The following is a 13,753-nucleotide window of genomic DNA, read 5'->3' as shown; positions in this document are numbered from 1 at the left end:
ATTTAGCCAAACCAGCTCACAGAGAGTGGAAAAAATAGCTCCACTTTCCAGGTGTGCTTTAGAAGCCAGTTAGTTTGAGCCAATATTAAGCCAGTAAAACAATAAATAATACAATGATACAACAAAAAGCAGCATACCGATGGACCCTTTTACTAAAATCTATTGCATTAGGATAAGGGGTAAATTGCTCTAAAACCCACAATATAAACTCTTCCAGACATTAGACTATTTTCGTCTTCTCCTGAGTTTCATTGTGCATACCCATCTTTACTTTTGTATAAGGTACACACGTGGTGCCCGGTGACAAACATAAGTTGACATGGCCCAGGGGAGGAATAAGAAAGAAGAAGGGGAGAATAACTTGTAAGCTGATCCTGAATAACAATGGATGGGTAGTTCTTTTTAAAAAACACAGATGACAGCATATGCTTCAGTTTGAAAGCACTAAAGCCCGAGTTTGCCAAAAGCTGCAGAGCTGATAAATAAAGCAGTAAAAATATTAACTGGATACTGAAGTCAATTCTAAATTTGGTTACTTCAAGTGACTATAAATTTTAGCAGATAAACACAAGACTACCCAGTGAAAAAAACGAAAATCTTTGACTGCAAAAGTACAGCTGGAGGGCAGGGCACAATGTTATTTGAGGCACAAGACAATAAATCCCTAGGAGTTTGACTTCTAGGATACACTTAGGTCGAGAAATATATGAGCACCCCAGAGAGTATAAAGTTCAGGGTCACAGAGAGTTTCTTGCAAAATTTTCTTACTGTAGACAAGAATCTGCCAGAGTATTTCAAGTTGTTGCCAGCTTGCGGTAAACTATGGTGATAACACTTGGTATCTCATGCTAGAAATAGTGTTTTTCATCCATGCTTGCCATATTGCTTTGAAATAGTTATCCAGTTAGCAGGTGCTATCATTTCTTTCTGGCACTGTATGATTTGGTGATGTGGAATGTGTTGTAAAATTTTTTCCTGTGCTCCAAAATTGGCCCCTTCAGTAGAATAAAATCATTATATCTTAAATCCATCCTAATTAATTAATTATTTTTAAGTATTAATTAAATACTTAAATACTCTTACAATCTTCTTTCTGGAAAGAAAAAACGAAATCCACAAACCTTTATGATATGAACTGAGTGTCAACTCATGCAGAGCTCACTTTCCTCTCTAAGCAGGCAGCTGGTGTCAATAGTATCCTGTGCCTCACTTCACCAAATGGGTTGTTTCTGAAGATGAAACAAAAACAGTTAGCCTGAAGATAAATATAAAAGTTGCTAGCTATTTCACTACCCAATGTAGCACTGTCAAAATCTCTTCTTTACTTCGTGTGACTCAGTACTCTTAACAAAAGTCTTCACAATGTAGGATTCACAACTTTTGCCACTCAGCTGTATGTGCAGTTACACTAATGTAAAGGAACTAATACTCCTTAGGAGTACATTGCTGACTTCTGCTAAAATAACTCTGTTGTACAGAATTGGATGGAGGTATGCCAACAGAAACCCCTAGTATACACAGAGGCAATGTTTTCCTAAACATGCACGTCATACCTCCCCTGCACCCCTGAAACCTGGGTCTGCCTTATCCAGGATCAAATTGCACCAACTGCATTTGTTTCCCAGAAGTCACTCAGGCACTAGAAGTGCATGTGATATTGCACATCAGATGAATGACTCATCTCAGTTGATGCACTAAAAGCATAGAGCTAGACTGTACAATCAAGTTTCATATGACAAACTGTCAATCAATGAATTAAAAGTCAACCCTGAGTGAACAAAGCAGATACCACTTTGTGTTCTTCTGTGCAGTTGCAGAAATGATATCTCATAGTTAATATTTCAGTAGTAGTACCTGTGCACTTTTGAATGTATTACAAATTTTTTAACGTATATGGGCAAAAGTTGGTCTCGTGAATTTTCAGTGTTTCATAATTTACATGTACTTTGTATATATGCAGTTAATACATAGATAAAATGATTTGTTGTTTTAATAAACATTCTCTGTTTCTGCATGGGCAGGCAGATATATACAATAAAAAGAAACTCTTTAGAGGAATAAAAACCTGTAGCAAAAAGAAAGTATTTCTTCTTAGGTATCTAAAATTTGTGAGTAAATATTATGCTTTCTATGTTGTACTGTCTATTCACTCAGTTGTCGCTTTCATGTTATTTTAAAATAACCGAGCCCGCATACTGAAGAATGCTAACATTAGACATGAGATACAATGAGCCTGTAACCTCTGCCTTAGCTTCCTAGCTTCAGCTGTAGCTGAAATTGCCTGGGCTGGTGGGAGGAAAGGGGTGTGAGGCTGCAGCAGCAGGAGCCCAGGGGCTGAAAGAGGCCACTGCAGGGACTCAGGAAAGGTAAAGGGGAGAGGAGAGAAAAGAAGTGGCAGGGAATGAGGAGAAGGCAGAAGCAGCAGCAAACAGAAGAGTTGAAATACACTCCACCAGACCATAGATCTCTTCTGCTTGGAACATCAGGAAAGAGCCATGTGTTCATCTGTATGTATTACAATAGGCAGATTCAAAAAGGTCTAATCTTTAGAGCAGAATGCTATTCAGTTCACAAGCACATTGTTGCAATGAGCAGGCATGACAAAAAGCTGAAATGGAGACTGCAACAGCATGGGAAAAGACACCAGAGAACTTACAAAGCAGAGCCCAAGTAGGCATGTCCTGGACTTTACTTACCACTGGACTTCAGCTGACACTGTGATCAGATCTCTTCTGCTTTTGTGACTAGAACACAGTGATGGATGCCTAAGTTTTAGCTATTTACTTGATGAAATTTCCAATGCTATTTTTGCTGCTGGGGCCCCATCAGCTTGCAGTGTACTCACCTCTTTCCATTCTGTACATATACAAAACTTTGTGTGGCCCACCTTGCCCACAGCTGTGTTTCTTGTTTTCACCACCAGCATATTGGTAGAAATAATGGGCGTAGCTCTATTCGGGGTTGAGGATGCTGGGGCCTTTGTATTAGAGAGGTACTCGTCTCATATAAAAGACTTTATTATTATTTCTGAAGGTAACTTGCAACCAAATAATCCTTTCTACAGCGTGTAATCAGCAGTGAAAAACATTTTTCTTGGTGTTTTTATATATAAGTGACAAAATTCTGCTTAAGTTTGGCTGCCTTTTCAGAGCTAGTGCAAAAATATTTTTCCAAGTACTAGATGTCCAAATAAATCAGGGAAGGAAAGCTGCAATATTACGGCCTTGCATTACTCTGTAATGACTAGCAGAATTTGGTGATGTTTTCATGTAGGGAAGTCCTCACTTCAGAAACAGCATTAGCATTTTAAGATGTTACTGTCTTCCACTCTGTTATTTCCCTTCATTATAAGGGGCTAGAGCCGCAACCTTCTGAACTCAGACACCATAACAGATTGTGCAAATAAGTCAAATGCATTTCACTGTGCTCAGGAGAGTCCCCTTTAACCGCTGCTGAAGACGGCTCAAGCTAAGTCTGGCTGGCTTTGCACGGAAACGTATTAAGGATGCTCACATGGTCTGTGAGCATGGCTCACTTGGGAGGCAGTAACTCCCTAAATCATTTCAGTTTGTTCCACAAGAGCACATTTCTCTCAAGCCTGGATGCCAGGTATTCATGAAAGTCAGGACAAGTGTGAAGCCTCAGGAGCTCTGCAGTGAGTGTGTCCCCACAAGTTCCCTGTGTAGCTCTGCGCTTTCCCACATTATGCCTTCTCCTGAGGATGAAATCTGACAAATCAGAAAATCCTGATCCCCTGTAATCTTTGAAAGGTGTACTGCTTTCCTGAAAGGTTCTGGCATGATTATTGATGGCCTTCTTATTATCCGTTGTGTACAGGTATAACTTGTTATGTAATGCCACTGTTGTAGCATCTCCTCTGCCGTGATGTTTGCACCTCCTGGCTTGCACCTTCACTTTAACATTCCAAGCAGTTTATCTTTTAATCTTTTGAGGGTACCCTTTTCACCACAAATGTCTTCACCCTATCCTTCTTTTGTAATCTCCACATCCAGCAAAGCCTTTTGATGTATGAAATGAGAATTGTGCATGGGCTTTGTCCATCTTGGCTGTCTGTGTTAACATGCTTGGCCTAAGTACTCTAAATGAAATAAAATGCTTTTCAGCTTCATCTGTATTAAGCTACAGGGTGCTACAACAAAAGATTAATGGTTTCAGCTGGCACGCTGACAGGTGGAGAGGGGTCATTACTGCCCTCTTGTTCTAGACAGAATTCCTCTCCTTGAAGAGAGGGTGCACTCCTCAGGCCTCATGACAGGTTGACATAGAATTTATTTTCTTGTCAGAAATAATAGTCAGGATGGAAACTCGTATGTATTGTACAGCAATCTTTTGTTTCTTTCATTTTTCTTTCGTTAAAAAGGTTAAACATGTTTTCTTGGGAACCTTAAACTATTCTCATTCATCCTAGAAATAGAAACTGTTGTAATACTAGTAGGTAACTTTACATTTCCTTTCACTGCTGAACATATAACCCATGATGGAAAGACTGTTTTGCCATGTCTCAGAATAAGCATATTGTGTATTGCATGCTAACTAGCTCTGTTACAGGATGAGGAAATCCTAGGCTGCTTTCTTGGGTTAACTTAGGCTACTCTTAAGGTATTTCCTCAGTTATCTTCTACCTTGAAAAATTTCTGACATAGTTTCAGGACATTTTCTTTATTTATACAAATTGTCTGAATTTATTGCTTACCAAAGTTAATTGCTCCTCCAGGATTTGTCTTTTACTCTTCTTTCTGTTACTCTGTGTCCAGGCACCAGCACAGCTACTGTTGTATCTTCTTTTTGCAACAACTTTGCTCTTCTGGTCTTGTCTTTGTGGCCAAAACTGTCCAGTTGAATGCATTTCTGCCAAAGATGGACTTTCAAAATGGACTGGCAAACTCACTTTTATTCATATCTAAAATGAATATTCCAGTCTTTACTGAAAAAAAAAAAAAATTAAAAGCAACTTAATTCAAATCACTAGTTATTGAGTGTCTCTTATACTAAATAAGGCCTAAATAAGGAATTTGAAGAAACATTACCAGAAGAGAGAAATGGTTAATGACCCCATTTCATTACCTACCTCTTAAAAAATAGTTTTTATTCTAATTAAAACTTGCTTCTTTTGACATCGTGTGGTCGTTGCTCACATCTGATCATTTCTCCTATAGCTGTTTCCTGTCCTTCTGAAGAGCCAAATACGCTTGATCCAGTAGAAGAGAAACTTCGAATGCAAATTGAAGAAGAAAAAAAAAGGTATTACTTCTGCCTCAAACTTCTGCCATCCTTCAGAAGATAAATTATACTGATAGTATATTCCAGTTACAATTCTGCACACACAGCTACCCTCAGGGTTTTATCTGACATTTTAAAAATGTCAGCTTTGTCATTCACTAATAGTTTTTAAATTTGTGTATATGCTGTTGGTTTGTCTGTAAGATGCCACAGCACATGAGTGGGGAAAATTTATGCTTGGGCTAATGGCTAAAAATAAATGAAAATAGCTTAATGTCCTCCCTGAGGATTACTGTTAGAAACTTGTTGTTTGAATCCAAATGTATTGTGAACCTTTTTGGTTGATTCAGAAATGTCCTGCCTGCCTTGACCAAAGGAAAACCTTCAGGCTATACAGGATTGACTAGGTGTAAATAATATGCAGAATACACAGTGGTTAACCAATCCTTGCTCTAATGTCACTGTAGCCAGGAGGATAAAAGTAAATAGATGCAAGGATATCAGTTCTGAGTAATTTGCTAACATTTATGTTATGTGCAATCTGTGAGGAAACTTCTGGCTATTTCATACTACTGGTAAATCTCCAACCATATGTTAGCCAAGAGGCCTCGTTAATGAAGCTTCCATCTGAAAGGGGGATCAGTCTCAGCTCCTATCTGAATCCAGGCTCTGGTGACCAGTTGTTTATTAATGGTAACATGCTGAGAAACCAAAAGAAATAATTCACATATTTGATTGAACCTGTATTTTAATTGTTAATCAATATTGATCCCACTTGTATTTCACTAATTTCTTTAGTGAAATAAAAGCTTTGTGGGATAAGTTTCTTGTACTTACTGTCCAGTGAAGCTCTTGTAAAATATGAGATGTCTCTTCCTACCACCACTCTGTCTGTATCCCCTACATCTCTGATTATTATATATTCTTTTGTAGTTTAAATCTGTAACTGTTCTAGGAAGGATAAAGCTTTGTTCAGATATGTGTTGGAAGATCTGTAATACTCTTTCTTCTTCTCATATTAGTTATAAAACAATGTTCAATCGCTTGAAAGGGCTGAAGGTAGAGATTGAGCACCTGCAGCTTCTGATGGAAAAAGTAAAGATGAAGCTGCAAAAAGACTTTGAAGTCTGGTGGTCTGAAGAGGTAATAAACCTACAGGTATGAAATCACTTTGTATTTCTTCCATTTTCATGTAATGTAGCATCTTCAATCATTTCTTAAAGAAGTAATTAATTGACTAGATAGAAAGGAGTGTAAAGGATGGGATTTGGGGCCTGATTCACCTGTGCTTATGCCAATGTAAATCAGACAAAGCTAACGTGAATTATGCTAGTGTGAAGCTAACACAAACAAAGCAAAACCCTTGCTTTCTGCTTTATTTTCTGTTTTGACATTCCCCCAAACAACTTGATTGAAGGCCAGGAATGGTCCCAAAGTGCCGAAAACTCTGAAGGAACATAAAACAAATAGAGGAGATGATTGGAAAAAAGAATCTTGTTTACTGCTAGCAAAACTATGATTTCATCAGGTTTATGACGTGTGTATTAAAAGATGGCAGTCATAGCTGTAATATGAACAAATCCATTTGTCCAAATCCAAAGAGAAGATTTATTCCTTGGGGAAAAGTTGTTATAAACAAATATACCTGGTTTTTAGCTTCCTTTGTTTGCAAAGACTCCAGTAACCCTTCAGCTTTCCTAAGCTCCCAGAGGGTCAGCAGCTCTCAGCACAGAGCGTGTGTCCCCTCACTCTCTAGCTGAGGCCCACCATTGCCATCATTGCCTGTTTAAGAACCCAGCAGAAACAGAGTGCTCTAATTTAATGACTTGTGTAAAAATGAACTAAAGAGATGTCATTTTAAACAGTGTATTAGAAGTTCATAACACAGTCTGAAAGCTACAGAGTTTCACAAGCACAGGAGACAGTACAAGAGGGTCCGGAGGGGGATCAACTGAAACAACAGCATAGTTTTCTTATGCTCCCCTTCTGACACTTTTTTAATGCCTTCCAAATAGTGACATGGCATCTCACAGCAGAGCACTGCCATGAAATGCACATCAGCCTAATGAGAAAGAGTGCTGAGTGCAGTCCATCCCATATTGTTTACTATTAACTGGAAGAGAAGATTTATCCTTGGGGAAAGTTGTTATAAACAAAGAAGTGTTTAGCCAGTATTTGGTTTAATTCTTATGAGTATAAATTTAAATTGTATTTTTAAGAAAACAGCCTAAAGTAAATTCGGAACTTAACACGAGGAACTTAGTTATCCTTAAAGTGCCACCTAACTAGCTTAACTTCAAGTGATCCTTGCAAGATACTTTTCAGGTTAAAATCCCTAACCATATTAGTGGCAAAAAGGATAATGTTTTAGTCACCCTCCTGTCTAAATATTTAGGCTTTTCAAAGCACTGCAAGTAATATTCTTGAACCACTGGAGCACATTTTTCTCTATCCCTTAACAGGAGAGGTCCGGGATTCAGCCTTTCATGATTCATCAGTAGAAGATTAGAAAACTGGAAAAAATAATTTGGATTGATTTCTTGGATCTTGACCTATCTATACATCTGAGCTCCCTAAGAAACTCAAATCGGCAAACACATGCTGTTACATATTAAAAACCTGTAACTTGAGCTTAAAAATACTTGAACCAGTCCTAAACACTTTTCTCTTTGTTCAGAAGTGTTTGTCCAAGTGAAGAAAATACTGTGTGATTCAGACTCTGTGTTTTCTGAATGAGTCATTGCCTACCTTGTTATTGCTGAGACCTGTAGGCCGATATTAAGCACTCTAAAAAAATCCTATCCTACATAATTTTGTTTTTCAATCTAAACCCAGCAGGAAAAGCCAGAGATGGTTAGCTCACCAAATACGACGACTGTTTATCCCCAGTTTATCAGATCCTCGCAACATTTATCAACTAACAGGTAAATTGTCATTTTTCTTTTCCTGACTTACTTGTAAGAAAATGCAGTTTTAGTAGAAGTGCAGTTCACCAGAATGGTTTTGCAAATATCACACTCAAACACCACATTTCCAGTTACGAGAGAAATGACTGTGTAGAAAATGAATTTTTATCATTCAGTTATTTTGCAATCATATTGAAGGTAGCTTATTGTAACTCAGTTCTTTTGACTTGTTGGTCTTGGGACCCTGGAAACCTGTCACTAGGGACCCCATGACAGATAGCTAAGAAAAGCAAGCCTGTTATCAGTCAATTTTGCTATATGAGGAGACTATACCTCCTTTGGAATGTATTCAGGGGGCTGTAAACCAAAAAAAGATTTAAAAATTATTTAATATATAGCCTAGATAGATTTGCTGAAATCTATTTGCTGAACATTTGTTGAAAAATGTTCTGGTGCTACATTTATGCAGCATATTATTCCACAATGATATTTCATTTGATATTGTAAAACACTGGTGCCTCTTATACAGTAGAAAAATGTAATCATCTTGGTTGTTTCATCATCAGTCACTTCTGATTTCAAAACCTCTAATTTAAATTTGCAGTCATAGATCTTTCATAGCCTTCAAGTAAAGTAGAATGCAGGAAAACACATACCTGAATGTGCAGGTTTCCATATGAATTGAAAATAAATGGAGGTGTTCCCTCTCCTTTTCTCTTCCTCTCTCCTACCTCTCTTTTGCTCTCTTTTTCTCCCTCTCTCTCTCTCTCCTTCTCATTATACAATTCATCTTTCTCTGATGAGTGGCTTTACCTACAGTTTTATAACAATACTCTGCATAAATGATGTTTCCTGCTTTGCAGCAAACGTAATATATCCTACATATTATTAAATAATGAATACTGGATTTTCTTAAAACTGTGAAATATATTCAAATCTTTATTGTAAACTTTCATGTATCTATAGTAAATGGTCCATAATCAGTACAGATAATGAAACACATAATCTGCTAAAAGTTGTCTAAGAAGGCATTTTCAGATGTCTCAAACTGATGAAAACCGACTCTAGTCTTCTCTACTTTGCTTCAGTTCTTATTCTGTGTTCTCTCAAGACTTAGGCACTATTTGTTTTGCAAATGGCTGGCAGGTTTTAGGCCTAATTTGAGCTGTTCATTTCTGATTTTAGGCTGAAGGTTTCTTGTCCCACAGAAAAGCTGATGGAACAGAATGTGATAGCATTTTTCGTCTAGCTTAGCACAAAGTCAGCCAAATTAGCTCAAGAAATTCATGACTGTCACTCTCTTTAAATTTGTAATGTTGAGTTGAACTAAGGACCTCTTGCACAACCTCTCTGCCCCGTTGTTCTTGGGAACAACAATTTCCAGTTGGTGTGCCGATGCATTGCTCAGGAGAGTGTTATATTTTGCAGTCTAAGCTAGAATTAAAAAGAACATATGATAATGCCTAGGCACTTTCCAGTGCAATGGGAGACTGGCCTCCAGGAGTGGTGATTTCTCATTCCCCCGCTCTAGCTCAGAAGCAATTTGAATAGAACGGGGGAAGGTGCCTGGTTGCTTTCAGTTGCCAAGCTTATTTCAGAGTCCTGTACTGCCCCACATGGTTTCTTGCGAAAAATCACGTTCTTTATAATGAACAGTTTCTCTGTGTCTAAGTAATGGACATGTTGAATGAGATTGACTGAATGATCCTTGCATACATATCACAGACCCAGAACTTTCATCTTCTTGAACTTAAATTGCAGAGAGAGTCAGGATGTTTTGTTTTCCCATCTCTATCAATATTCTTGCAATGGTCTTTTGAAGTTATCTACTCTTTCTTCCTTATAGTTCCAGAAAGTTGATCCTATTTTATGTTAGGCTGTTTAAACACACTTTACACAAGTACATTTCCAGTGTGATGTATATGGAAGTAGAAACACTATTTCTGCTTTTTGTGAGGCAGGAGCTGCAGGCTTCACATCCCACTGTGCATGAAAATTTACTTTTCCCCCTACTTGAGGCAATAACATTTTAGAGTAAAAGTTTCCAATTTCACAGGCTTTAAGAGTAGAAAACAGTAGAATATTTATTTCCCGAGGATTTCCTTGACCCCAGTTGACACAGAAACTTTACTTACCAGTTCCCATGTTTGTGTAGGATGAGTCCAGGCTACAATTGTTCCTCTCAGTTACATAGTCCTGAGCACAAATGGCTCTTTGTTTCTAACTCACCTAGAAATCAACAATCTCTTTCTCTGAAACGATATTGCTATCTTCACCCAGCAGAATAACCAGTGACAAAAGCAGAAACTGACAAATTATATTTGATCTAATGTGGTGTAAATAAAATCTATTTCCAAGATGGAATTCAGTTCACAGGTGTGTTCAATAGATGTAAGATCTAAAACTTAGTGGGCTGCATGTCAGAAATCTAAGACTGCTGTTCACAGAGTAAGTATGCAGTAAAACCATTCAGACAAACCATTCAGACAAACCATTCAGACATCCTGAGTGTGAATGGATATGAATACGATCTTCAGGATTAGAAGTAATAAATTATCTATCTTAGCATGTAAAGGATACAGGTATATTCCATAATCTTTCTTGAGATTTATAGATGTGTTTGAACAAAACCTTTTGATCACCTTCTAGTGCACGATTCATGTGCATTGTTATTTTGACACACGTTAGTCATGTTACCAGAGAAAATTAAGCCTTGGGAAGGGAATGTGATAGCCTCAAATTGTATTTTATATTAAAGCAATTTATAACTAAAATAACAGAGAAGGGAAGCTGGCAATCCTTTTGAGGCTTAAGAAGGAAACACATGTATAAAAGGCACTTGATTCATGGCCAAACATGTCTCTCTTTCAATTGAAAAAAATGGCTGAATCGTTAAGTGTAGAAATGAGTCTGTATTAATAAAAGAGTTGAACAGTGAGCATTTCTGCCTTAGTCAGTAAGGTTTGAAAGCCATTGGCTTGATCCCACTCCCACTAGAATATGAAGCAAAACATTGATTTCAGTGACCACAGAGCTGAAGTGGGGAAAAAGGTGACATAAGGGTTATCAGTGGATTTGGCATGAGAAAAAACATTTCTGCATAAGAAAGGGAATTTCTTGAACAGGTTAATCATATTACCAAATCTGATATACACTTAAAATAGCTGAAACCAGTAGTTTGTGTGTTGTAGAGTCTTACGGACTCATGTTCATTAACCTGTTGGGTAGATTCAGAAGGTTTCCAGACTATATTTATCTTTGCATATGTCTTTCATATGAAGGTTGCAGAAATATTGAACGTCATCTGATCTGAACATATTACTTAAAATAAAGAACAGCTGTGCAAAGTGGAGAAAGAATGACCCATCTCTGTATTTCAGACAGAAAAAGGTCTAATCAGCAATCCCAGAGTCACAGTACAAAGGAAAAGGAAGAGGAACTTAAAATAATCATCAAGAAGTTATTTTATTCAAAAGGAATACCTAGTAAAATCCCTCAAACTGGAAAGAGAATACCCTACTTGTCCATATTGTCTCTACCATAAAGCTGGGGTGCTAACAGCAACTTGTACTGTATGTACATTTATGTCTCTTAATAGGTTCCTGTCAAGTCTGCAAAAAGTCTTAAAATACATGTCGGGCTCAGCACTCCATGTCTGCTCCACTTCAGAATTCAAGCACAGTGTTTTGTTGATCCTTATACAGTCTTCTCCCACATTGGCTTTCATTTAAGAAATTTGTCAGATCCTTGTCTGTTCAAGTTACTTCTCTCACTGAATGTTCAATTTCACTGGTCTTGAACTGTTCTTGTATTCCCCTTGAATCAAGCAAATATTGGATAGTTATTCAAATCTTCTAAAAAAATTTTTTTCCTCCTCTCAGAAAGAATGCATTTGTTTTTAATTCAGTCAGATCTTTCTTAACCTCACTCATTCCCTTTTACTGAATCTCATTTGTCCTATTCCAGCAAGCCCTACAGTATGTTCAAACTCAGACTCCTTGGCTCTCCAGCTCCTTCTTCAAAATCTTCCTGTCACTTTAAATCCCCTTGGAGATATTTTCAGATAACTCTTCATGTTCTCTGATGACTTTGAACATCAGATTTTTTAACATTTGTTGTACTGGATTGCAAAATTTACTCCCTATATTAATGTTATGTGAAACAAGGGAAATGTTTACATATTTTGCTGAGTTTTCTGTTGTAATCCTTTTTCATTCTTGCCAATTTTCTGCAGTGTTACATGATGATAAAATATAATCTAGGAATAACATTGTTGATTAATGGCATTTCAAAGGTTTTCACATTCTGTTGGTAACAATTTAACTTGAACAATTTATCTATGAATTTGAAAGTTAGGCCAAATTTGATTTTGTAACGAAATACTAAAATGCTCAGATTTTAAGCAGCTTGAATCTTGCCTGCCCTTACACAGAACATCTGTTCCCCTCACATGCAAGGCTCAGATGACTGGAGAACTGCAGCTGAGGTTTTTTTAATATTGCAGAGGTTGCACACCTTCAAATTTTATGCTTTCCTTTTTAATCTACCTGATCTTTCACTTTTTTTCAGCTGGCGAATCAAGCATTCATACCATGACACCCATCATCTCTCCCGCTCCTCTACCCTATGTGCTTGATGGAGCTGGTCAGTACATGGGACAGTTGTCTCTGGCCCTTGGGTTCCTGCAGCAAGGGAGACACTGCCGCAACACTGTGTACATCTCTATAGCTGCTGCCCCATGCCTGATTGAGACATATACCCCCAACAGATGACCCCCCCCAAAAAAGCAAGTTACCCACTGGGTGAAACTTCAGGTACTAGGTTAAAAAAAGAACTGAGACATATGAAGTTGACAGACTATCTTTAATCTCCAGAAAAAGCAGGAATTTTACTGAAGCTGTCAGGAAACTGTGCTTTGAGACTTCTTAAATTCAACTCAAGGAAAAGTCAGATAGATTCAGAATGAAAATGGGAATTATACATTGTCAAAAGAACCTGAATAATGTTAGAGCTTAGGAGCCAGACAAAGAGACAGGACTTCTACACCTTGTATGTCCATCCAAATCCAAAAATGTGATCCAGGAGTGCCTATTTACGCATTACAGAAATGTTGGTTGGAAAGCACCTCTAGAGATCTCTAGACCAACCTCTTGCTTGAAGAAGGACTATCATCACACTAAAGCAGGTCAGCTATGGTTTTGGCTAGCTTTGTCAAGCATCCTGAGATGTCCAGTCCTTCAGGCTTAACACACAGAGAGGAGGATCATTACCCCCACCCCATGTTGTCAAAATGACTTTCCATTCAATTTAGAGCAGTACTAGCAAAATTTCTCATCTTTTCTCATCACTGGAACAGCACCTAACACTCAGATGAAGGAGGAGAGTCCTGGCTTCTGAGAACAGGCTAGGAGCAAGTTGCATCTGAGCGTACAAACCACTATACAGCAAAATTACACTCCTTCATCCTCTAATGATTCAACATATCTTGCAATGCCATAGAAACATTATCAGAGCTTCAGTATGAAGGATGCAAATTATCCCCATACAGGCCATCCCTCTAGCCTAGGGATTAGAGAAATCTCTGGGATATGTAAAACATGGATTTG

At 37.8% G+C, this 13,753-nt stretch overlaps 1 protein-coding gene across 1 annotated transcript in view; it reads left to right on the top strand.

Annotated features, from left to right (window-relative positions):
- KIF6 (kinesin family member 6) overlaps window positions 1-13,753 on the top strand; it is a 179,318-nt gene that overhangs the window by 158,045 nt on the left and 7,520 nt on the right. Inside the window, exons 17-19 of the mRNA XM_075147924.1 lie at window positions 5,178-5,262; window positions 6,264-6,384; window positions 8,077-8,165. Coding sequence (XP_075004025.1) covers window positions 5,178-5,262; window positions 6,264-6,384; window positions 8,077-8,165 — 295 coding nt within the window. The remainder of the gene's footprint in view (window positions 1-5,177; window positions 5,263-6,263; window positions 6,385-8,076; window positions 8,166-13,753) is intronic.

Source organism: Calonectris borealis, chromosome 3 (genome assembly GCF_964195595.1).
Source record: "Calonectris borealis chromosome 3, bCalBor7.hap1.2, whole genome shotgun sequence".
Taxonomy (NCBI): domain Eukaryota; kingdom Metazoa; phylum Chordata; class Aves; order Procellariiformes; family Procellariidae; genus Calonectris; species Calonectris borealis.
The sequence above is the reverse complement of the archived record's forward strand: the minus strand, read 5'-3'. Positions and strand labels throughout refer to the sequence as shown.